Raw genomic sequence first — 25204 nt, 5'->3', positions numbered from 1 at the left:
ACCCACCACATTTAGCTTTCATTATGACAAATGTTTTGAAAGCAGTGTGTTATACAGTCTGGACTGTGAAAGTCTGTGATTTAAGTTTTGAATTAAGTCAGGAGAAGTTTGACTTAATGAAATGATGAAATATCCTATATTCCAAATCTAAATATGTCTTTAAAGAAAGGGTGTCCTGCTGGTGTGGCTGTAGGTTTTGGTTCCAGCTAAGCAGAAGCCACACCTGATAGTTGATTAAAGGCCAAGACTGACAAAACTGATTAAACTGAAAACAACTGCACTTGATCGATGTGGTTCCTGATTGGTTAGAATAAAAACCTGCAGCCATGTGAATCTTTGCAAATAAGATCAGACTTTAGAGCATCTGCTTTAGAGCATCAAGGCTTCTCCATTGTTTGACTGAGGAATGCATAGTTTGTTTCTCATGAAAATGGCATTGCTTGCTCTATTATTTTATATATAAATTATTTTTTATTCACCATCTTTGTTGTTAAAGGATAGAGTGATGGTTTATTTTTTAAGTGTGTATGTAAATCTTTTGGCGCTGGTGGGAGCACTACAGCCAGTTAGGAGGTGTTTTTGAAATGTGAAACCTATAAACATATTTTACTGGCTCTGGTCTGGCACATTGCGGTAAACAAGAGACTCAGGCTCTGATTTTTACGATGATTTGCAAGTATAAGAACATGCAAATTATGAGCAAAAATGTGCCAACTAATTTCCTAACAGGGTCTATGGACAGTTGCTCCTTTTATATGATATGATAAGTCTTATCAATTTGCCTTGATGAATATGCAGTTTGGGTGTTTTCATCTAAAACACATGGCAGTGTCAGTGCAAACAGGTTAATTTTGTGAGTGAAATGTGATTCACTAAACCTGAAAGTCCCTTTGAGAACAGATATTTTATACAACTGAAGGGCAGTTGAAGTCAAAATAAAAACATTATATTAAAGTTTGTAGAAGTTATGCTGCTGTATCTCAAAATATTCAGATTCATATATTCAGTTTCTTGTGATTATTACTATATTATCATGTTAAATTTGGTTTAATATTAGATATTTATCATACTTTCACACACCTAATGGCAAAAGCCATTAAATAGAGCATTTCATAAGGTTTTCATTCACATGTACTATATGAATAGAACACACTCATAGCTACACTCTTTTATTTTGCCTTCATATAGTATTTTATACAGTTTTTTGACTTTGACAAATTAGTACTGTTTCTGTGGGAGTGTTGTGAATCGGGTGTGTCCTGTTCTTGTATGGATGTGTGTTTGTATGTGTATATACAGTATAATGTTTTATTTTGTTGTTTGTGTCAGTCTCAGGAAGATTCCTGTAGTCACTCAGTGACTCTTGTGGTGGATGAAGACGTAAGCAGGCAAGTCACCCTCAACAGAGAAGGAGAGGTCATTATTGGAGCGAGCATGATTGTCAGTCTACCTTACTCAGATGGTAAGATTAGTACTGTATATTTTTATTACATCAAGTTTTCTTTTGGTTGTTTGGAGGTACTTTTCTCTTTCAAGTCAGCTTGATCGATCGAGATATTTCTTTTGTTTTGTAGTCAATGTAAGGTAACTCTTCCCTTTTTCAATGTAAATGTGTCTTCACTCAGATGGTGCCAGTTTGCTTGAACAGACTACAACTAAGATGAGCAAAAACAACAAAATGAGCACTTTTGCCTATTTTGTATTTACTATTTGTGTTTATTATTTTATGTTTACTACTAGTTTGCAAGATTTCTAATTTAGACTTTCAATTAATACAGATTTTTATTTTGCTCTGTTATTATACCCAAGATTGGATTGTGGATGCTTATCTATTTGTATGTATGTTTGTTAGACGTAGTGGCTGTGCGCAGGCTGACATCTGTGTTCATGGGCCTGCGGGCTTCCTTTGGACTGAAGCTGCATTATGACTGGCGGGGTGGGCGAATCTACCTGCAGCTGGACAGCACATGGACAGGCCGCACCCTCGGACTCTGTGGAACACTTAATGGCAACCTGCGAGATGACTTCCTGTATGTGCTTCTCTGTTTTGCACTACATTATAATGATCACCATTAAAGTTGTGGCTAGTGTGTGTGTGTGTGTGTGTGTGTGTGTGTGTGTGTGCAGTAAGTAAATGATCTGTGTTGTGTACTAACTAGCTCTCCAGCTGGTATGATAGAAGGTACACCACAGCTGCATGCAAATGCATGGAAAGTGTCTTCAGCATGTATCAGCCCTGTTAACATCCCTATCATTGACCCCTGCGAGATGAACCAACAAAACGGTATGTACATTTAGTTGTACATAGCCATCTTATCTAACCAAAATGATAAAAAACAATCTATATTGCGTAGATGTCTGATCAAGACTACATAAGATGTCAACTTTATGAATACCATTCATGTATCCTAATTAATGTGCTAAATTTTTTAGTTGGTAAGGAGTGAAACAAATTGGATTAAAAATGAAGATTATGAGGTTAAAATGCAGAATATCAGCATTAATGCAAGAGTTGAACAAACCTTTTAGGAATAAGAACCCTTTTTTATACACAGCTCCCCCTTTGTTCATGCAAATCAGATTTTCTAAAGTATATAATGTTGCATACAGCTCCATGCAACATTGGAAAATAAGTGAGTGAGTGAATAAATAAATTTTAAGGCTATTTAAGAATTTGTTAATCAGGTAATCAGAATTAGGGTACTGTGTATGAAGCGGGTTGTTATTTCTATACTTCCGGTATGGAATGAAACAGGGGTTCTCCAACTTCTTGCAGACAGTGACCACTTCTGGGGTAAAGACAATTCCACTGACCCCTTTATGTTCACAGCAATGATTATTTTATTACTATACTGTAATTAAACTAGTCAAACATTTGGCACATTAAAGAAATACTGTATGTACAATGTAAACTCTGTAGCTTAGATTGGGAACATCTTATAAGAAACATATTTGATTCAAATGATGATTACATTAGGCATTTAACTTCAGTAACTATCAACTATAACAGCTTTAGCAACTTTAATAGTGGTCTATATTGATCTCCAACATCATCATGTGGTTTAAAAAAATATTAGCTGTGGTTTAAAAAAGTGTAGCTTAAGAGATAAAAATGCAACCTGACAGCATTGGATAATGTCCAAATGCACTCTGAAACAGGTTGTTTTTTTGCTTGTTGTTTTCTGAGAAGGTTGACAGACCTTGCTGTGAAAATTTCCTGTTGTGTTGCAGTATTCTATGCATCATTGTGTGATATTCTGACTGGAGACGTGTTTGCTGCATGCCATGCATACGTGAGTCCTGGTGTGTACTACCAGCAGTGCCGCTTTCAAGCCTGTCGGTGTGGCAGTGGCTGCCTGTGCACTGCGCTCGCCCATTACGCCTACGTCTGCTCCAAACACCACATCAACATCTACTTCAGAGCACATGTCTCTGAATGTGGTTAGTTTATAACTTCCCCACTTCATCTATTGAACCACACAAGTACAGTTAACTCATTTAAACCAACACATACAGCATCTGTTTGAGTATTAAAAATGAATACTCTCAGCTTTTAAAATAAATAAATAAATACTTCTATATGCATGGTTTAATTTCCCTAATTAACACAACAGTTTATTTAAGAAAACCTGGTAATTCTTTTTAGCAAACCATAAATAAAAACAAATGAGCCAGATCTTAAACATCTGCATTAACCAGTGTTTATTCCATCCCTGAGCATGAATAAGTCCAATCAATAAGAATCAATATGAAGTTATGCCTTAATTAATATGTTTGCTATGGTTAATTGGATAATTGAGACTGAATGGTGGGTTCTAATATTTATACCCAGAATTTAGCTGATTATCAACATTTTGTAACATGTGAAATGCTGTAATGTTATTTATGATAATTTATGTGGTCATATATTAATGATAGGTGGAAAAGGCATTAGTTAATTCATGTGTATGTAGTGAATTAATACACACTAACTTTGGTGCTTCCAAAGTTACTTTATATTAGTTATCTTGATAATGATATAATGATGATGCATTAAATGGTGTTGGTTATGGAAACCACAATGTATAGTGTTACCAAAGACTAAAATATAATCAGACCTTAGGGTGAAAAATAAAACAAACTCTCTCCACCTCTTATTTAAACTTTCATCAAGGAACGCTTGACTTAACTTGACTTAATGTGTTATGACAGTACTTTGATGTGTGTGACGGTGCTTTGATTTGTGTGTGTGTGTGTGTGTGTGTGTGTGTGTGTGTGCATGTGTAGGCATGGTCTGTTTAGGGGGAATGATGTACCACCCTTGCACGACTTCATGTGGGAGAACATGCCAGTCAGTGAGTAGTGGTGAAGTGTGTGATGGAGACTGTGCTGAAGGATGTGGCTGCATGGATGAGATGTTCTATGATCACGCACGTCAGCGCTGTGTACCCCTGTAAGCCAAAAAACCCCACATTTGTAAGGCCACATGGTGTTTTTTAGTTAGTTTTGTCTTTTGTATAAGTTGGAAAGTCACATGGAATTCTGTTTTAGATCTCAGTGTCACTGTTACTTCATGGGTTCAGTCTTTCAGCCAGGAGAAGTGTCCTTCAGCTCCTCTGGGCCTTGGTAAGTGTGTGTGCAAATTTGTGAATTGTACTGAGTAAAAGGGGTACTTCAGTGTTCTGTTAAGTACCAGTATTATACTGTAGCATGGCAGTGTAAATTGTGGTTTAAAGGTGTTTCTTGTATTGTAAAAATGAAGTGTATGGTGCTTCACTGTGCCAAGTTCAAATGTTTTGCAAATTCTATATGATATATGATATATGCTAACACAGTGAGCACAGTGTAGAAAAATGCAATGTCATTTGTTTTTTAAGTCTCTGCAGAAATGGTCGTATGGAGTGTGTGCCTGAAGAAAGAGGTAAATAATAAAACTGAATTAATGAATGATTAATGACAAATATACAGTTATTACTTGCCAAGGTTCCATTTCCTGAACTTGTTGTAAAATACAAACCTAAATTTCTTTTTCCTGACAGTGCAGTGTGTTGGAATTGTAAAACTTCACACACCCCTCTCCTGACTTTATTGTTTATTAATTTATTCACTCAGAGCCTGAGACAGATGATTGTCCAAATGGAAAAGTGTACTACAACTGCAGGGGTCCCCAGGGTGCAGGGCCATCTGGCGTGGGCGTGGCCTGTGAACTCACCTGTAGGAACCTAATGCTGAACCTTACGTGTCCTCCTATGACCCCCTGTGTGTCTGGATGTGGCTGTCCAGCAGGGTAATCTGTATCTGTCTGTCGGACTCGAAAAGGATTTGATTGAATGATTGGATTGCATAGCATCACATAGTAAAGAAGAATATTTTAATGAGAGTGTGTTTCATATGCACAGGTTGGTTGGTCATAATGGAGAGTGCTATTATCCAGAAAACTGTCCATGTGCCTGGCTTGGTCTGGAGTATCTTCCAGGAGAGACAGTGGATACGCCTTGTTACCGCTGGTCAGTGGGTTTATATGGGATATATATTCTTGTTAACCGTTTTTCTTTATTGGCACCTTTTTGAATGATGTCTATATTGATTTTTTTTTTTTCAGTGTGTGTCATCGTGGGTTCTTTAATTGCACATACTTTCCCTGTCCGGCTGTGTGCACTGTCTACAGTGACCGTCATTACTACACATTCGACGGCCTGGAATACGACTATGCTAGTGATTGCCAAGTTTACCTTATAAAGGTACTATTTTGTGTGTGTGTGTGACTATGAATGAGTATGTAGTATGTTATAAACATGAATATATTTCCAGTACACCACCGATACCTGGATGATGGACTACTTGGGCCAATTTCTATCCCACAATGCAGTGCTGTTGTTTAATTTTCATAATACAATCCAGAGGAAGGCAACAAAGGCAGCAGCTACATAAGTACCTTACATAAGTATTCTCCGCTTCTCTACATTTTGTAGTGTTACAAAAGTAAATATATAAAAGTAAAATTAGTGATTGCATTCTACCGATTGTGTTTCTAAATATTTTTGCAAACTATGTAGATTTTCCCCCAATTCAGTATTATGGGTTATTTTGTATGGATGCATGATATATAATTCCAGTTAAATCTATTTTGGTTCCTGGTTGTAACACTACTATCTGTGGAAAAGTTCAAGGGGGTGAATACTTATGCAAGACATTTTGAACACAGCCCAAGTGTGTCAGCTAAGGAAAGAGGTCCAAAGTGTCACCCATTGTTGACCGTTTGTGAGTAAATCGGATTTATTAGCAGAAAGGAGCTTACCAGCTTCCACAAGTGGAATGTTTTTATCACATCTACAATGACACACCTTTAAACCTGCCAAAACGTTTTTAATACCAACAAAGAGGCTAAGAAGGTGTGTGAGTGAGTGAGCTTTCCTTTTGCGACTTGCTGTCAGGGTGGATAGAATAGCTAGAAAGGATTGGCTCCCACTGCTCCTAATCTTGGGAAAATCAGAGTGGATTTTTAATTAGAGCAGGATTGCTGTAATGGAGCCCGGCTGAATGTCAAACCCGCACGAACACAGCACACAAACTTTGCAGTAGCCCTCAGTTAACAAAGAGCAATCTGTTCCCAATCAGCCTACACACTGGAACACACCCTGCTCCTGCCTTGAGTGTGTGTATATGTGTGTGTGTGGGTGTGTGTGTCTGTCTGTCTGTCTGTCTGTGCAGGGTTAGTGAAAGGACTTTGGTGTCTGTTAAAGGGCAGTAAGTCTCGGAGGAGCCTATTGATCTACTCTGGGGACAGAGCCCTCGGCCGCTACAAAAAGACCATACACACACGCACACACACAGACATTGAGATTAAGTTTAATATTCTAACCTTGCTAATGTAACTGCATATACATTGCAAATGAAGTGGATAGAGATAAGGTTGAAAAAAACACTGAAGGATTCCTTTAATATTCTGCCTGTTTTTTGTTTTTCCATAAACAGAGCGTAGGTGATACAGAGATTTCTATTACAGCTCAGAATAAAGACTGCTACGAGAGTGGAATAGTCTGCATGAAGACCCTGCTCATCTATGTTGGCCTCACTAAAATCTACTTCAATGATAACTCAGGCAGACCTGTAAGTCATCTGGCTATAACTGCAGCCTTTCATGATGGCAACATAAACCCTGTGTTTGTGAATGTGCTCTTGGGGCTGTTTGTTTTCAGGTATGGTGTATGCCTGCTCTGTTTGTGTGTGTGGTGTTCATTGTGTTTGTGGTGGACTTTCAGAGCCCCTCTACTGTGGTTGGACGAGGGTACGAATTTGAGCTGTGGACCGCAGGCTACTACACTGTGGTCCATTTCCCCAACCATGACTTGACTGTACTGTGGGACAGAAAAACAACCATCCACATTCGCGCTGGGCCACGATGGAAGGTCAGAAGTGCTACCTCACCGTTTATGATATGAATTTACAAACAGTTCAGTTTAAATTAGAGGTGTGCCTTTATGTTTAGGGAATCTGAAATAGATATGCTGTTAATATTATGCTATACCAGTAGAGCCACTAGTGTCACAGATGTATTATTTCTATGTAGGTATGGCTTCAGGTTAATACACTATATGGCCAAAAGTTTGTGGATACCTGACCATCACACCCATATTCCATCATATTTCAGATTTAGTCCTGACTTTGCTATTATAATAACCTCCACTCTTCTGGGAAGGTTTTTCACTAGATTTTGGAGTGTGGCTGTGGAATTTATCCATTCAGCCACAAAAGCATTAGTCAGGTTGAGCACTGATTTCAGGCGAGGAGGTCTGGGGTGCAGTCAGTGTTCTGGTTCATCTCAAACGTGTTCAGTGGGGTTGAGGTCAGGGCTCTGTGCAGGACACTAGAGTTCTTCCACTCCATCTTTGACAAACCATGTGTTCATGGAGCTCACTTTGTGCACATGGGCATTGTCATGCTGGAACAGGTTTGGGCCTCTTAGTTCCAGTAAAGGGAAATTGTAATGCTACAGCATACAAAGACATTCTGTACATTTGTGTGGTTCTAAGTTTGTGGCAACATTTTGCAGAAGAACCACATATGGGTGTGTTGGTCAGATGTCCACAAACTTTTGGCCGTGTAGTGTGCCACAACGATATTCAATTGCACATCCACAAAATAATTTTACCAAATTATATGAATTAAATTTTAAGAACATTAGCTGGGAATGAATGTCAAGCTGAAGATAAGCTAAACAATACCAAACAGTCTAACCTGTAAACTCACTTTTGTACCTGCTATAATCCTGCATTAACTCCTGCATAAAATGCCTTACAAGATGAAAAGACACATATATTGTCAAAACTTACCTGTTTCAGGTTATTTGTTTATACTTTTACTTTAAGCTGTCAGCAGTTCTTAATCTGAATACTGCATTTCTTTGGGGGGTAAACTTGATCTAGACTTGATCTAAAAACATTACCTAAATTCAATTGACGTCACTGAGCTCAACTTGGAAGGCTGCCCCATAGAAGGTAGTGGTACAGTTGACGTGTCTGGCTTAGCCCAATGAAACATCTACTTTTTCATATCTATGACTCGCGTGTAGGTTCAGCAGAGATGTGGGGTCAGTCGAGGGGCAAGGGAAAGCTTGTGAATGTTTTCATTGTAATTGCAGTTTACCTCACAGGCAGCACCTTGAAAAAAACTGTTTTTAAAATATTCTAGCAGTTTCCTTAACCAGATACATTAATATCTGGACTGCTGCATTACCTTTGCTTTCAACAGATATTCAACAACATTTTACCAAACAGTAACCAAACGGTGTGTGTGTGTGTGTGTGTGTGTGTGTGCATGTATGTTTTTGTCTTCAGGGTCAGTTCAGTGGCATGTGTGGGAACTTTGACATGGTGACAGTGAATGACATGACCACAGCGGGGCACATGGAGGTCAGCAATGCTCAGGCTTTTGGAAACAGCTGGGCTCTTGGCCAGGTACGTGAGTGCAATCAGGCATACTACACGCCAATAAGCTACCGGGGCAGTAAGAGACAAACAAGAGAGAGCAGGGTGGTGGTGGTGGGGAGTAATAAACATGCTAAAAGTAGACAGGTTAAGATAATAAAAGGAAGGCATATTGACTTTACACATTTTGCATAGGAACTTTGCATTTTAACATTGGAGTACACTGCTACGAGTTAACATTCAAAATATACAAAAATCTCCCGTCTCACATTAGTAGGAGGTCTCTCATGTAATCTCTCACCTCCTCTACTATTTGCTGAATAGCAAAGTAGCACATTAACATTAACCTTTTACTGTCATAGAATTTTGGTCTGGTAAACAGATTTGTTGGATTGATTACACCAAGAATTAATATGCTGCTGATGTTGCTCACTGCCGTCTGATTGGAAGGCACTGAGGGACAATATGGGACACTTTAATAATTTGATTGACAGTTGTTTAACTCTTTGCATTGTTTGTTTGTGTATGTGTTGTACATAGTGTGAGAGTGATTTTATAGTGCGCAGACCATGTGAAGGGGACCTGAGCAGACAGCCATACGCTAAGCGAGAGTGTGGCCTTCTCTACAGTGACGTTTTTGCTTCATGCCACAATGTGGTAAGCGCCTCCTTTGGGAGTTTAGTGACATATTCTGTGTTCTACAGAAAAAAGGTCATTGCTTACCCACGGAACACACACACACAGAGTTACACATGTCTGTTAGTGATGCACCAGCAGATAGGAGTGTGGCTAAGGTTAAGATTCCACAGTGATGAGAAAATGCTTGGCAGAATTTTACCCTATGTCCAGCAGGGGGTGTGGTTTCATTAGATAAGGAAATTAATGCAACAGCATTCATTTCACAAATTAGCTTGATTTATCAGAAGAGAAATGTTATGTACTTGTGTTGATTATATACAGCAAAAAAAAAAAAAAAAAAACAGGGAAAAAAATTGCATAAGGCAAAGAATTAAAATTTCCCCTCAAACAAATTGAGAAACTATTTTCTTTTCCTATAAACAAAAATCAGAAAATTTGTAAGTAAACACATTTTAATAAATCTAAATCATTTTATGTTAAAACAATACTGAAATCTAAAACATCTAAAAACAAATAAATGCAAAAAATGGTCATTTCTGTATTAAAAACAAAATTATATTTACATTTTTTTTTCATCTACAAACCTGTTTTTGCTTTCGAGCAAATCTTTTTACAGAAACTTTTAATGCAAATGAGGAAGAATGACAGTCTCAAGGAAAGTCAAGGAAACTTGAGTGCATGAGTGACGAGAAATGAGAAGCTTTTATATGCTAAAAAACATTTGTGTTAAAATAAAACTGTATGATGTTCCCATGTCGTTAAGATAAAATTGTTACTGGTTACATGTTCTATTCGTTTTATATATTAATTCTGGCTCATTTTCATGAGGTGCTAAACAAATTTGATCTTTTTGTTAAAGTTATCTTTAGGTATATTTATATTGCTGTTTCAGTGTGTGTCAGCCCTGTTTTTAGTGATGATTGGCATGGACTGAATGGGAGTGTAAATCAAGCTAAGCGGACACTTAGTGTCTTGACCTGCTGTATTGTTCTGTGCTCACTGGTGTGACTAATCTCTGACAAACCCCCAGGTGGATGTGACCTGGTTTTATAAAAACTGCCTGACAGACACCTGCAACTGCAATCGAGGGGGCGACTGCGAGTGTTTGTGCACCAGCATTGCCGCGTACGCGCATAAGTGCTGCCAACACGGCGTCACGGTACACTGGAGATCTCCCACTGTCTGCCGTAAGTGCACACACAGTCTCTGCAGACGCACACAAACAATGCCATGAGCTGGTGACCTGCTGACCTCCGCCGGCTGTCCGTCATCATAATCAGTTTAATTATTTAACCAACACACTATCACACACTATCACATCACTAAAAACACAACAGTACATGCATTTTGATATGTCCATTGATATTGTTTCTTTATTTCTGTTACAGCATATGACTGTGAATACTACAACCAAGGTGTGTGCTGTCTTCCATCTGCTAAACATATATTTACTTACATAGGGCCATGTTCTGGGTTGACAACACATTTAAAAAGTTACAGTTGAGCACAAAATTTGTACCCCCATGGATGATCTGAAAGGAGTCTAAAGCTGTTCAGATGACAATTTTTCTTTCACCATTAATATAACTTTATATTCTCTACCACATATTCTTCCCTCTGAAAACTTCTAGAAGTACTTTTTTAACTGTGAATATGGCCTATAGACATGATTGAGAATCTTTTTAAAATATATAAACTATACACACCTATATTATATCTGTTTGTGTGTGTTTAGAGCTGGGTGAGGGTCCATTCACTTTGTCTGCCACTGAACTGAATGATTCAGTGTGTGTGTTTGGAGCGAATGTCAGTAGTGGAGAGGTGTTTCCTCTGCCGAAGACTAGTGCTCAGCCAACTGCCATCTTCAACCTCATGATCACCAGTGGACTTTACAAGGACCGAGCTTCACGTGAGAGCACACTTTTACATTCATTTAATTTAATTTTTATTTGGTGGTGATCAGGGCTGGAAGTTAACATCAGCCTGCCAGTCAAATGCGAGTAATTTTTGTTCCTGGCTGGTTACTTCTTTAAATAAAAAAAAAACAAGTGAATAATATAGTTTATAGATGTACCATTTGTAGAAAGTCACTCAGCTTGACTCTTCTCACTGACTGTTCGTAGCTTATCTTGGTAGCTACATGCTATATGAAAACTGATTTTTGTACCATTTGTCTATTCTCAAATGTAACCTGCCTGTCAAACAGACAGGTTATATATTGACAGAAGGTTTGGTAGATTTGGAAGTTTTGAAGTTTTGGTAATTCCAAAACTTTCAAGCACTTGCATTCCTTATCTTAATAACTACATACCCTTTAGTTTCACGTTACTGAACAAATGAATAGAAGTTAGTCAGTAATATGGTTAAACAGGATTAGCTAAATAATAAACTGGGAGTTTAAGGTTATGGTTAAAAATGAAACAGTAGGGTTTAAAAAAATTATAATTTCTGATTGTGGCCTGATCTTTTTTCCCCATTTATTTGTAGTAGAATTAAGAAAAAACTACTCTCTCAGAAATATTAGGTGGATTACCACAACATCTCTGGCCAATATAACAAATTTACCGCTGGATTCCATCAGTGTTTTGGTTAGTGAAAATACTGACTGGCTACTAAATTTTGAAAAACAACCAGTCACACTTACTGGCAAGCTACAAAATTAGTTTCCAGTTCTGGTGTTGTTTTAAAAGCTGTGCAGAGTATTAGAGCATTAGAAATCTTGTTATGCTGCTCTGGACTTTAGGACTCCCCGTTGTCTCACTGGAGTCTGCCGAGCGCCCAAACTACTTCCTGTGTGTCACACCCAGTCGCGTTGTGCGCCTGGAGCGCTGGAGACCCGATGAGGACTTTCGTCGCCAGGCAACCTTCATTCATCACCAGGGCTTGTGGTTACCCGGGCGATCCTCCTTTGAGCTGCACAGCCAGAAGGGTGTCTTCATTACACTCACACACACACATGCACGTGCACAGAGCTACGACAACTCATACTTTTTCAAGGCCAGCAGCAGTTTTACCATTGAGGGTAAGAAAGTTCCCATAAACACATTAACCCACACATAGACCTCGACCACCTTTAACCTTCTCATCTGTTCATTGCTTATTAATGGAAGTTAACGATCGTTTCTTTAAAATCTATTAAAAAGCAGTAAACATAATCTAACTCCATCATTAGCAATATAAACAATACTTATGAAGACAGACGCATTAATCTGTTTGATATGATCCCTTTGTCTGTGTGCATGGATAGACATGAGTGCAACTAGAGCATAGAAGGAATGTGATAAGAAAAAAAAATCACTTTTTTCTGTCTAATGAAAATAAGGACAGTCATTTTAACATTTTTTTTTTAAATTCTCTCTGTTCTTCGTAGGTCAAAATGACCTCAACTGTGCACAATCTCTGTAATACAAATATGATGCAGTTTTAATTTAAACAGGACAAATGACAGACTACTAAATTTAAATAGGCTCAGACTTTTAATGCATCTGCACCTAATACAGTTTTGTTAATGTAATTTTTTTTGTATCTGCATGTGTCCACTTTGCTCATGTTTCAGAGAGCAGTTTTGTGATTCCTTATCGACTGATGTGTGAGTGGAAGTACCATGCATGTGCCAGCGCATGTGTAAAAACATGCAGTGATCCTGATGCCACACGCTGCCAGTTCTTGCCTCTGTAAGATTCAGAATTTGATGCATTTAAGAAAATTTTATCCATCAGCCTTTGCTCTAGTACTCAAAGCACCACCAGGGGCAGTAAGAATCACCTGGATAGCATATGCCACAAAGTTGTGAGGAACTGACACACCCTAAGACTAACTGGAAAGGTGTTTGGAGATGACCGGAGTTTCACCAGAAGGTGGCATTTTGAAAGTGGCGATCTCAAAAGAGATTTTTTTTTCTCAGTTTTGGAGGACAAGTTACCTGCAGCCTAGGCCATAGTTACAAGCTGCTATGTGAATAGTGTACCAAGTGAGAAGAAGAAAGAGAAAGATAACCATGACAGCATTAATTAATGCAAATACTGCATCATGTGTCATTTTGTGATGTTGTTGGAAGGTCACAGCAAACACATCACACAAATGCACATCCGCACATGTGTCGAGGTGATTCTTACTGTCCGTAGTGGCAGGGGTGAAATAAAACCAAGCTTTGTTGTTTACTGTTTGTGTATATGCAGTAGGAAAATGCCCTTACAGGTATCCTTAAAATCACTTATTCTTAAAACTCATTGTAAAAGTATCAGTGGTGCTGCACTCATTGCACAGAAACTCTGTGTGTGTGCAGTGTGGAAGGCTGTTTCCCCCGCTGTCCGAAAACCATGGTGCTGGATGAAGTCACGAGGAGGTGTGTGTACCTAGAAGACTGTGAGTACCACCAGCATCTGCTACTTCATTTTTCTCCTCATCAGCTTTGTTCAATGCAGGCATGGTGGAATTCTGCTTATGATTGAAATGTCTTTTTTTTATTATTTCTCTGCAGGCATAACACTTTCACCAACTCCTACTCCTTACATGTTTGTGACTCGATCTAACAGAACCACCAGAGCTCCTACCACGATGATTCCGACAACTGTGACTACAGCCCCGACCACCACAACTACCATGACTGCTCCCACAACGACCACAACGACCACTCCTCCCACCACTGCAGGCACCACTAGCACGACTGCGGCTCCTACTTCAGCCCCCACCACGTCTACCTTTATTACAACAACTCTTGAAATTCTTACATCCTCTCCACCAATCACAGAAAGCCCTTTTGTTACCTCAACCATGCCCACCACTAAGCCAACCACACCACCTACAACTACCTCTGTTACCACTACATCACCGCCACCCACCACTACAGAGATCTTGACCACAACTGAGGAAACAACCACTTCCATCATCACTACCACAACTCCTTTCACCACTCATCCCATTACAACAACAACCCCTCTTATCACCACAGAGATGGCCCCTGTTTCCACGGTAACCGAGGAGGACTTTATTTTGACGTCGACAGCAGGAACACCCCCAGAGCCAACATCCACTGCCCCCTCCTTGTCTCCCACAACGCTCAGACCAACAACCACCCTTCCTGCATTCGTGATCCCCACTGGACCCTGCACGGTGAGCTTAGTGTTAAATATAATATTTTGTTAAATATGTCAGCATTATATAAGAACAACCCAAAGGAAAAACAGAATAAAAAAAAACCCCACAGAGAATAGTATGGTTTGTTGATGATGTGGTGTTTAATTTTTCAGCCTGAACAAGCTTTTATTTTTCTCATGCAAAATCATGCAAGAACAGAAGTTGCTTATTATGACTGCCACATTATGTTTAGCAAATCAGACAAAGGTAGGTACTGTCTGAGAGGGAAAACTTTTAATCTGCTTCTAAACCTCATGCAGTCAAGTGCATCATTATATTAATTATGATAACCAAAGCATCATAACAAAATTTTAAATATATGAAGTTTGTTAGGTTACTTTAACTGTGTCATATTGAGCAGTCTAGCAAGCCAAATAGCACATTATAATCAAGTAAAACAGACTTACAGTTAATTCTTATTCTTACTCATTGAAAGTTTTGATACTACATTAAACAAAACTAAAAATAGCAAACTGCTTATCAAATTGTTTACTGTGATTACACAGTTTTCTGTATCGTTATTGAATTGAAGTTCATTTTTTAAAACAAAATGATTCGTATTAGTCAGCTAAGTAAACTGAATCCTAGATTAGTCTTATGTAAGTGTCTCTTACACAAACACTTTTTTATTTGCTGTTTGTTCACCGAATCACTCTTGCGTTAACCCACACCCTTAACTCTAAATCTGAAAAGGATTAAATGTAGTGAAACCTCATGTCCGCAATCCAATAACTCCTTGTAGCTTGAGGCATTCTTGCCCTGCTGCCAATGTGGCTAAATCAGTAATGCAGCATTACAGCTGTGGGGTTTGATTACAGAGGTGTGGTGTGGTTCTAATGTATTTACTGGCAAACATTTTGTCACTGGGCAATTCATAATCACATCGGGAAGGTTTCTTAGCTCAAAACACAGTGTATCATGGAATAAATCTGTTGAGGAAATGTGGTATGAATGTGTTTTTCTGTTGGTGTTTTGTTCCTGTTTAGCCTCCATTCTCTGTGCGAGTTGATGAGTGCAGTGAGTACATTTGCTTTAATGGGCAGCTGATGCTATACAACTCCTCCCAGCACTGCAGATTCAACATCACCCAACCGCAGTGTAACCTACTGGGCATGCCCATTCAGATCAACACAGACCCCTGCTGTCCACTGTGGCGCTGTCCCTGTAAGACACACACCCTTTACTTCTCTATTCAGACACTAGAATTCATATCTAAGTGAATGAATGGAGGATCAAAGACGACATGTCATATACTGTAGGTGCAGTATATGATGCTGTACATGTGCAGTATATGATACTTTTACTGGCTGTAGCCCATCTGCAGTTATGCAGGAGTAGAAAGGAACCACTATACACACATCATTAATGCTGCTGCACCTGATACACTTGTATCACACACCTCACAATGTTAATGTCACTGTTGTACTGAGAATCACCCACCTCCTAAATAGTATCTGCTCACTGGTGGTGATATGGTGGTCCCTTTCCACTAATGGTTAGAGACTGACTGATACTTTGTGCATAGCAACAGACAGGATACAGTCACTTATTGGTCTTTTTATCGCTGACCTTCTTAGACTTAAGAATCATGTACACAGTGAGAGAGTTACACAGTGAATGAAATGGGCATAAGAACCCCTGTTCAAGATACCAATACTGATACTGGTGTGTGTGTACTGTCAGGCCGCTGCTCTATAATCTCAGACCTTCGTGTGATCACGTTTGACGGGAACAATGTTGCTCTGTATGATAACGGCTCCTATATACTGGTTCACCTGCCTCGAGAGCACATTGTTGGACATGTCGAGAAATGCCCCACCAGTGAGGTGAACAGCGCACACTAACTTTCCAATAGCCAATATCAATATACATAAAAACATGAGTACTTTATTTTTTTCTGAAGTATTAATTTATTCTTTTTTGTGTTTCAGAGTGTGAACTACATTAGACGACCTGTAAGTTTACTGCTGATATTAAAAAAAAAAATTATTGTTAGTCTCACAATAATAACAATAATTATAGTAGAGCATTTATGTCTTTAATTTGTGCCCCTTTTTGCCCCTTTCTCTCTCTCTCTCTGATAGACTCCTACAGGTGGAACCTCTGGCCTATGTTTTAAGAAGTTGAACATAACCACTCATGCCTACAGGATCATGATCAGTCGCCTTGACCGCAAGGTACACAGCTATTTAAGATAGATTAGCTTGCTAGACATATAATCATACCCAAAACACTGTCTGCCATATTTTATTACACAAGCTGTCTTTTCCATCATTTTAAAACTCCCCACCTACCCACTAACTATATGCCACATTTGTACAGGTAATCTTTTATGACTTGTCATTGACACATTTTTGTAAAAATAATTTTTAGTTTTGTTTAATTTGTTTTATATTTATGAATATTAAGCTGTATGAATTTGTGTATGTATTTATGAATTTTAAGCTTAATCCTTTCTTTGCCTGGTTTGATGTAGGTATCTGTGAACCAGATCACAGCTCGGCTGCCGTTCACCAGATTAAACCTGCATATCGATGACACAGGGACCATGTACATCATTCACACCCCCAGTGGAATCAGTATCCAGTGGTACCACAGCACCGGCATCATGGTCCTACAGTACGGCGCCCCCGATAACACCTCCACCAGAGGCCTCTGCGGTCAGTGTGTGTGTGTGTTTGTGTGTGTGTCTCCACCTGTTCCTATGCAGATTTTTGAATTTGTGCATAAGAACCCTTAAGAAATTGACCATATTGGCTAAAAAGGAAACAAAAGAAAACTATGGTCACTTTTATATCACTCCAGTTAACACAATAAAAAATTATTAACTTTAAAGGAAATATGTTGGAGTCGCAGAAGTCGTTTGATTACTCTTTGTTTTGTGACGTGAATGACAGCTATAGTTTTTAGAGTTGAGACAGAAAAGTAGAAACCAGGGTAGGTTGGAGAAAAAAATACATTACTTCCTCCATATTACTTATAATTCGATATCAAGCTATGGGTTTCATCCACATAGCAACTTATGATAGTGCCATTAGAGTAAAATAACAGTTAATATAAGCACATAAGCATAGCAAGACCAAAGTAACGTTATAGCCAAGTATATAACACAACTGTAAATATGATTAAGGCGCCAAAGAAAATGGTTAAAAAGATACTAAGCATCATAAATTAAGGGAATCCCTAGTAAACAATAATGAATTTGTGTAAAGGAAATCCTGAACTGGATATATGCCATCATATCAGTATCCCAAAGACATGATCAATGGATGATTTAAATCATTTTTCAAATTTTCAAGTGTGTTTGAGACCAATGTGTGCATTGTCTCTCAGGCTGCTGTGACGGTAACCCAGCAGATGACTTACGTTTGCCCAACGGGACTGTGATGCGAAACGTGGAGGACATCCCTGTGTTTCTTCACAGCTGGATGGTGGACACATCCGAGGAGACGGATTACTTCCGGAGAGTGGGAGACAACTGCACCACGGGAAACTGCACAAAATGTTTTCAAATGCTCAACCAGAGCCCCTTCTCCAAGTGTCACCACAAGGTCCTGCACAGTTATATAAATATTTATGAAACTTATGAAAATTGTATTGTTTTAATAGCAAAGACAGAACAGAGCAAGAATGCGGTACAGTATAAAAACTGTAAATGCAAGATAGCAAATTTAAAAAAAATTCAGTATAATAAAGTATGTGAGTTCTCATTCAGTGGTGCTAATAATGTTAACTAAAGATGTGTTTGTAACAGATTGCACAGTGCCAGAAGTCCACAAAGTTGTATTTAAGGCAAAAGTTTCAGCTTAATATTCAGCTATTCTTAAAGTATATTATCCAGTGACTAACATGAATTATTCACTAACTGCGGTGAAACTAATAGAATGTAGCTTTGCTTGTATGTAGTAACAAACGTGAGGAATGAAATTATAAATTATGAAAATCTATGTAGAACAATACATGATTTAATTAAAAAAATCAAATAAATTAAACACAGGTTGGTGGTTTCGCCGGGAGGGCGTGATTGGATGCTAAATTGTCCATAGGTGTGAATTAGTGTGTGAATGTGTGTGTGCGTGGTACCCTGTAATACACTGGCATCCCATCCAGGGTGTATTCCCATCTCATGGCCAGTGTTCCCAGTATAGGCTCTGGATCCACCACGACCCTGACAAGGATTAAAACAGTTAATGAAAGTGAGTGACTGATAAAGAATTAAATTAAACACTTCTAAAATGGCATATGAACATCTCCATACATTAAAAATGCCAGGCTTTATGAATATCCAAATTGGAATTTCCCCCATGTCTTCCTGCAATCCCTAAAGTCTAGCCACTTATGTAGCTCGTATTTGTCACAGCTCAACACGAGTGGGATTTCAGTATCTGATTTTTGATTTTCTATTATTTAACTATAGCCAAATAGTAATTTTAATAAATTATAAGAATTAATTAATCTGGGCATCATTACGTTTAGTACTTATGTAAGTTAACCTCTGAGGCTAAAGGTTTACAGGTGCCATATATCCTTTAATTATTTGGATGTGATAGGTTCAGGTCGTTGAGAAAGTACTGAGACAGTTTCTGTTTTAAATGGAAAAGTGGATTTTGCGCTGTGTTATCAAATTTGACACAAACACCACTCAGTGTAATTATAGTCAGCCATTCACCTGGAGTGAACCATTTAAAAATCACATTTTTGATTTCACAAGTACTTTAAAATTTAATGTACAAAGATATACAGTATGTCTTGTTTACTCGGAGTAAATGTTGAAATGTAAATTATATTTTTATGTAGGTTTCACCAGAGCAGTTCTGTGACAAAATCTGGGCAGGTGACCTGCACTACAAGGAGCACGAGTGTGACTTTCTTGCTGCTTATGTGGCCATCTGTTACACTCACCAGATCTGCTTCAGCTGGAGGACAAGCAACTTCTGCCGTGAGTCTTCACATGCACAAACATATACACACAGATATACCAGATCTCATGCACTAGCTCTAGATTGTGTTCACATTCATTAACATTTTGTCTTATTTATTGTTTGTTTGTTTGTACGTGGCAGCTCTGAAATGTCCTCCTGGTAAAGAATATAAGCCATGTGTGAACACATGCAAGACGATGACGTGTCAGAATCGAGATTATTATGAGGAAAGCACCTGTTCCTCCATTCGAGAGGAGTGTGTATGTAAGAGTGGTACCATCCTGCACCGAGCCGACTCCGCATACTGTGTCACTGAGGACCAATGTGGTGAGAAATCAAGGGCTCATGTAATGAAAATGGAGAAATAAAGAATAAAGTCTGGGCGTGGTAGAGGTAGAATGGTTACGTGATATCAAATTTAATCCTCAGTATTATCATAAAGACATGCTATTAGATTTTGCTTATTATAGATTTTATTTATTATTGATTTTGCTCCAGTATGGCATTTACAGTATGCATATCCTAGCTTCATCAAGGAGTCTGGTATGTTAGACACTTCAAAATTTTTGAGAAAACTTCTAATCTTTGAGACTCTAGCACAGAACCCTGCTGATTAGTGACAGATATGTTGTGTTTTTGTATGTTGTGAGTTATAAACATATGCGTGTTCAACATGTGCATGTCAGTGTGTACGGATAACGATGGTTCGCCGCGGGCCCCAGGGGAGGTGTGGAATGGTTCTCTGCGAGGCTGCTGTCTGTTCACCTGCCTGGAGAATGGCAGTGTCGTCCCGGTGGAGCCCGAGTGTCCTCCTGAGCCTGCCCCTCTGTGTGAGCGTGAGGGCGAATACTACATCGATGTGCTGGAAGAGGGTGCTTGCTGCCCAAAAAAGATTTGCGGTATACACACACACATACACAGACACAACAGTACAAATAAAATATCTTTTGAGCATGTATGTCTATGGGCTAATATGTGTGAATGTCTGTATGTATATAGAGTGTAACATAACCATTTGCCAGAATGACATTCCTTCCTGTGGGATTGGGAACAAGCTGGTGATTGGCTATAGCACCCTCTCCTGCTGTCCCGAATATCGATGTGGTCAGATAAGTTCTGATGCCTCAGTAATTCACTTCAAATACAACGGCTTGCCCATTTAGGTGGAAATAATAAATCTGAGGTCAATATTTTGTTACAGAATGTGATCCACTGTCCTGTCCCAGTGTCCCAATGCCAGAATGCAAAGAGGACCAGTTCTTGGTGGAGGTCAGAGGGCAGCATGCCTGCTGCTATAACTATCTATGTGGTAAGAAAGCTTTGATGGGTAAGCTTTTGGTGCTTATCATTACAATCAAGGGATAGATTCCATAGCTAGATTGGCAAATTGTGTTTTATATATAACTTTTCATAGAGCCTGGCCAAATTCTGAGAAATAGTTGGGGTGAAAAGACTAAGTTCGCTAAGAAGATACAGAGAATTAAAAGAATGTGCAGAGGAAATAAAATAAAAATAAAATAAAAACACAAGCATGAGTGGAAATGACAGGGTAAAAAAGAAGAGTATAGTTTTAGGATTTTGAAAAATGGGATTACTCACCACATCTCTGTGCTTCTCAATTGACTTGATTCAAACCCTGCTCAGCTTTATTACTTCACTATCTTATAAGCTATATTGGAATCGGCAGGGGTTCTCAAATTATTTGCAGCCAGGGACCCCTTTAGAAGTAAAGAAAAAAAAATCTCCACCCCCTCAGTACATAGTTCATGAGCTATTCAAATATTAGGTCCATTAGTGAAAAGTACATTATATTTTTCTGGATATTTATTGAAGCCATAGAGCTTTTCACTTTGAACTTTCAACACATTAGATCCAAGTTGACATTATTATTTATAGGGGTACTTATTATTAAGTTAAGATTTTGGTTAAACCCATTTAATTCAAGTGACTAGTCAAACAGGCTAATAACTATAGGAACTTGGTAATAAACTTTTGTAATGGTGGTTTGTGATTTCCACTGCTGGAATAAAAAAATTACAGACCCCACTTTGAGAAACATTGTTACAGAGGATCAAATAAAAATGGTTCCTGCTTAGGATGTTAAAAAATAATGAACTCCCATTTCAGAAACTGTAAATGACCATCTCCTACTTAACATGAGTGACTGCTGGCTGCTTTGTCGCTTCATGTTGTGGCCATGTATGGCAATTATTCACGGTGTTATTACAGTAATATCCTATGTTACTAAATTCAGTACAAGAATTCAAACTGCACTCAACTGAAATAATAACACTTAAGATATGTTTAAAACAGTGAAAAAATAAACTTTGGTCTATTTATGTGGGTGTCCAGCTTGTCATGTGATTGGACATGAGATTTAATTATTTTGACCACTAAATGTATGGCTTGAAACTGAACTCCATGAGTGTTTATGCTGCTGAAAATGCTGTCTATTGAAAAATGATTCATTCTTGAATATGGTTGATATTGTCTCTAATATGATTTGAGTCTTTAAATTGCAGTATGTATTATACTGTGTGTGTACTACAGTGTGTGAGTCTTGTATGGAGCCCATCCCAGTATGTCTGCCTGGAGAGATTCTGGTTGTGGATATGAACACTACTCATCATTGCTGCCCCCATTATCGCTGTGGTAATTCAACACACAAACACACACACAATCAAATGGTACTAACGAATGATGCAATCAGATATAACTTGGGAATTTGTGCTTTGACATAGAAAGGTGAACACACATCGGACTCATCAATGAACATAAAATAGTAAATTAGTTATCACATAGCTGTTAGGTCTTTTGGTGTTATTAATTTAATTGGTAATTTACTAAGAAAGACTGTGCAAAATTACAGTTACATTGTAATTACACTTGGGTGATTACTAATTGAACTTTCTCAAAAATGTCAACATGGTGTCACAACTTGTGAATTCAAAATATCAGAAAAATAAGAGTGGATCATTAGTGTGAAGTTTTCTGACAAATATGGGAAACACAAGCGTCTTCGTGGTAAGTAACAGTGCAGATTGCAACCATTCGGCACTGTTTATACATCATCAACCTTCTTTTAATCAAATATTAAAGCTTAAGTTGAATATTCATTGCTTTTTTTGTAGTGTGTGATGTGAGCCTGTGTCCTGAGCCCAGCATTAGCTGTGTTACTGGTACTGCACTTGTTAAGACGCCTGTACCTGGCAGCTGCTGTCCAGACATTCACTGTGGTAATACTTCCAGACACACAGATCACCCATATATATTCAAACAAATGCATTGATCTGATTTGTTCACAGTACTGTTGTCTCTCCCTCAGAGTGTCAGTGTGACAGTATTGCACGGCCTCAGTGCACTGTGGTGAGTTCCTGTTAACAGCATGTTGTGTATATCTCTCTCTCTGCCTTACTTTGTAGGATTCCACAACTTAGGTGGTCACATCATGTAGGAAACACAAACCCTATGCACACTTACATAAATTCTAGAGATCTAAGCAGCATTCTTTTTGGTCAAGCAACGTCTCTTAATTCTCATTTAATTTATTGAATTTATTTCAGCATAAACATGTATGCATTTTTAAACACATATAACGTTTTTGTGTTCTACTCATTGTGTAACTGTTGGATTTCCCCCCCCCAAAAAAAATCTATGTATTATATGAATAGTAATATATTCTAGTCAACATGTTGGGCTTACAAGCTTGTCAGACATAGCAACAGTAAATTCATGGGTGGGATTAATCGAAGAGGAAATTTTGGAAAATTATTTCATGAGTTCATGACTTCTCACAAAATAAGAATGCCACTAACATGGCAGAAATGCACACAATTGTCTGAAAGCTATTTGACAACAATAAACTGAGTTTAAAAAACATACAAAATTGGACAAACATTATACATCCTTGTGTAATTTACTTCCTTGAACTTTTATCAAACACGCAATTTTATATTTTATCTAATTTCTCTCAGTGACCTTTGACTTTTTTCTTTCATGCTTGTCAGGGAGAAATTCAAGTGGAGGAGCCAGATCACAGCAGTACCTGTGGCTGCATTCAGTACTTGTGCAGTAAGAAACACACACACACACACACACACACACACTTTACACAATCTACACACTGATCAGTGCGATTTTACATAATCACTCATTGTACTTAAAACATGTTCTCCTTGTGGGTGTGCACCTGCTTTTGTGTGTGTGTGTGTGTGTGTGTGTGTGTGTGTGTGTGTACGTATGCAGAGAAGGCAGATGTATGTTTATTTCAGGGAGTGACTGTGCTGAGTCCAGGCCAGTCCATGGTGCAGTACGTTGAAGGAGAGCTGTGCTATACTGTGCAGTGCCTCACACACAGAGACCCCAGCACCGGTTTCTATGCCATGGATGTGACCACTTCAAACTGCTCTGAAAAGTGTGAGCCTGTGAGTCCTACACACACTGTGTACATTATTCTGTCCTCTACAGAAAATATTTTAGCCATAGTCTTAGTTGTAAGGTGTCTTACATAACCCTAAAGTATATATGGTTTAATAGGTTTCAACAGATTATGAAGTAAATTTTCCTTTAAGATGCACTTGCATGCACTACACTAAAAAAAGAGAATAATCAAGTGTAAAGCCTGTTATTAGGTTTTCAAAGAAATTATCAAGAAATTATATAAACAGCTACAAGCATGGACATGGATGCCTAGGACTAAAGAAAAGACTGTAATTATGCAAATAATTATGAATACATGTAAGGCATATCTATAAGGCTAATACTTTGGTATTCGTTTTGGTGTTTTAAGGTGTAAAAATCTGAGCACGAGGCTGATCATGGCAGAATTTACATGTATAAAGATAAGAACTAAGAACCTTTGAATTAGAATAGGAAGCTGAAATGGCATTGTATTAAAATGTTTTCTGATGCTTCTCTTGAGCCTGATTACAAATAGAAAAATACAGTATACACTGTATGTAACACATGTATGCATATTACATATTTTGTATGTATTACATATATTACATGTATTACTTGTTTAGATCTGAGTGCTTTGTATAGTCACCTGTATCTTGTTGTTTGCTTCTAAAGCACCAGGTGTATGTCCCGTCCTCTGACCCGCATGTGTGTTGTGGCTCGTGTAAAAACGTCTCATGTTCATTTACCAGTGAGAACGGAACTACAGAAGTATTTACGGTATACCTGACTCTTTTTTTATTAAATATAATACACACATATAAGGGTTTTTAAAACAGTAATTGTTTGATTGTAAGCAACTTTATTTCTATCTTATTATATAATAATAACAATAATAATGTTCTAAATATATGGCCTAGAAATGTGTTTACACTAGTTTCATTGTGAAATTTATTGTGAAAGTAGTAATTTGGATCATTATTCTTAACTTTAGAGTTTTATTTCTCCCTTAATATGTAATGGTTTATGAAACAACATAGTTAAAGTATACAGATAATGTTTATGCATTTTAAGAATCTTCTTTCAATGCAAAAAGTCATGTCTTGGCATTGGAATTAGCCCATATATTGTGTATGTGTATATATATATATATATATATATATATATATATATATATATATATATATATATATATATATTGTA

The 25204-nt window shown here is 38.0% G+C and overlaps 1 protein-coding gene across 2 annotated transcripts in view; it reads left to right on the top strand.

The window, feature by feature from the left end:
• The window catches only part of otogl (otogelin-like), a 46385-nt gene that overhangs the window by 13602 nt on the left and 7579 nt on the right, over window positions 1-25204 (top strand). For both annotated transcript variants that reach the window (XM_034304991.2, XM_053234636.1), the window contains exons 16-53: window positions 1330-1462; window positions 1853-2030; window positions 2160-2284; window positions 3232-3441; window positions 4267-4432; window positions 4531-4605; window positions 4857-4900; window positions 5092-5266; window positions 5379-5486; window positions 5582-5720; window positions 6955-7089; window positions 7242-7388; window positions 8817-8936; window positions 9447-9563; window positions 10576-10732; window positions 10934-10960; window positions 11281-11454; window positions 12289-12567; window positions 13102-13219; window positions 13831-13910; window positions 14026-14657; window positions 15668-15845; window positions 16365-16507; window positions 16613-16636; window positions 16766-16858; window positions 17158-17341; window positions 18015-18232; window positions 19479-19620; window positions 19745-19930; window positions 20290-20502; window positions 20603-20707; window positions 20805-20912; window positions 22154-22255; window positions 22735-22839; window positions 22929-22969; window positions 23611-23674; window positions 23849-24027; window positions 24677-24781. In XM_034304991.2, the coding sequence (XP_034160882.2) occupies window positions 1330-1462; window positions 1853-2030; window positions 2160-2284; window positions 3232-3441; window positions 4267-4432; window positions 4531-4605; window positions 4857-4900; window positions 5092-5266; window positions 5379-5486; window positions 5582-5720; window positions 6955-7089; window positions 7242-7388; window positions 8817-8936; window positions 9447-9563; window positions 10576-10732; window positions 10934-10960; window positions 11281-11454; window positions 12289-12567; window positions 13102-13219; window positions 13831-13910; window positions 14026-14657; window positions 15668-15845; window positions 16365-16507; window positions 16613-16636; window positions 16766-16858; window positions 17158-17341; window positions 18015-18232; window positions 19479-19620; window positions 19745-19930; window positions 20290-20502; window positions 20603-20707; window positions 20805-20912; window positions 22154-22255; window positions 22735-22839; window positions 22929-22969; window positions 23611-23674; window positions 23849-24027; window positions 24677-24781 (5529 nt within the window). The remainder of the gene's footprint in view (window positions 1-1329; window positions 1463-1852; window positions 2031-2159; window positions 2285-3231; window positions 3442-4266; window positions 4433-4530; window positions 4606-4856; window positions 4901-5091; window positions 5267-5378; window positions 5487-5581; window positions 5721-6954; window positions 7090-7241; window positions 7389-8816; window positions 8937-9446; window positions 9564-10575; window positions 10733-10933; window positions 10961-11280; window positions 11455-12288; window positions 12568-13101; window positions 13220-13830; window positions 13911-14025; window positions 14658-15667; window positions 15846-16364; window positions 16508-16612; window positions 16637-16765; window positions 16859-17157; window positions 17342-18014; window positions 18233-19478; window positions 19621-19744; window positions 19931-20289; window positions 20503-20602; window positions 20708-20804; window positions 20913-22153; window positions 22256-22734; window positions 22840-22928; window positions 22970-23610; window positions 23675-23848; window positions 24028-24676; window positions 24782-25204) is intronic.

Source organism: Pangasianodon hypophthalmus, chromosome 6, assembly GCF_027358585.1.
Source record: "Pangasianodon hypophthalmus isolate fPanHyp1 chromosome 6, fPanHyp1.pri, whole genome shotgun sequence".
In the NCBI taxonomy this organism is placed as follows: Eukaryota; Metazoa; Chordata; class Actinopteri; order Siluriformes; family Pangasiidae; genus Pangasianodon; species Pangasianodon hypophthalmus.
This window is presented reverse-complemented; position numbering and strand designations above follow the sequence as displayed.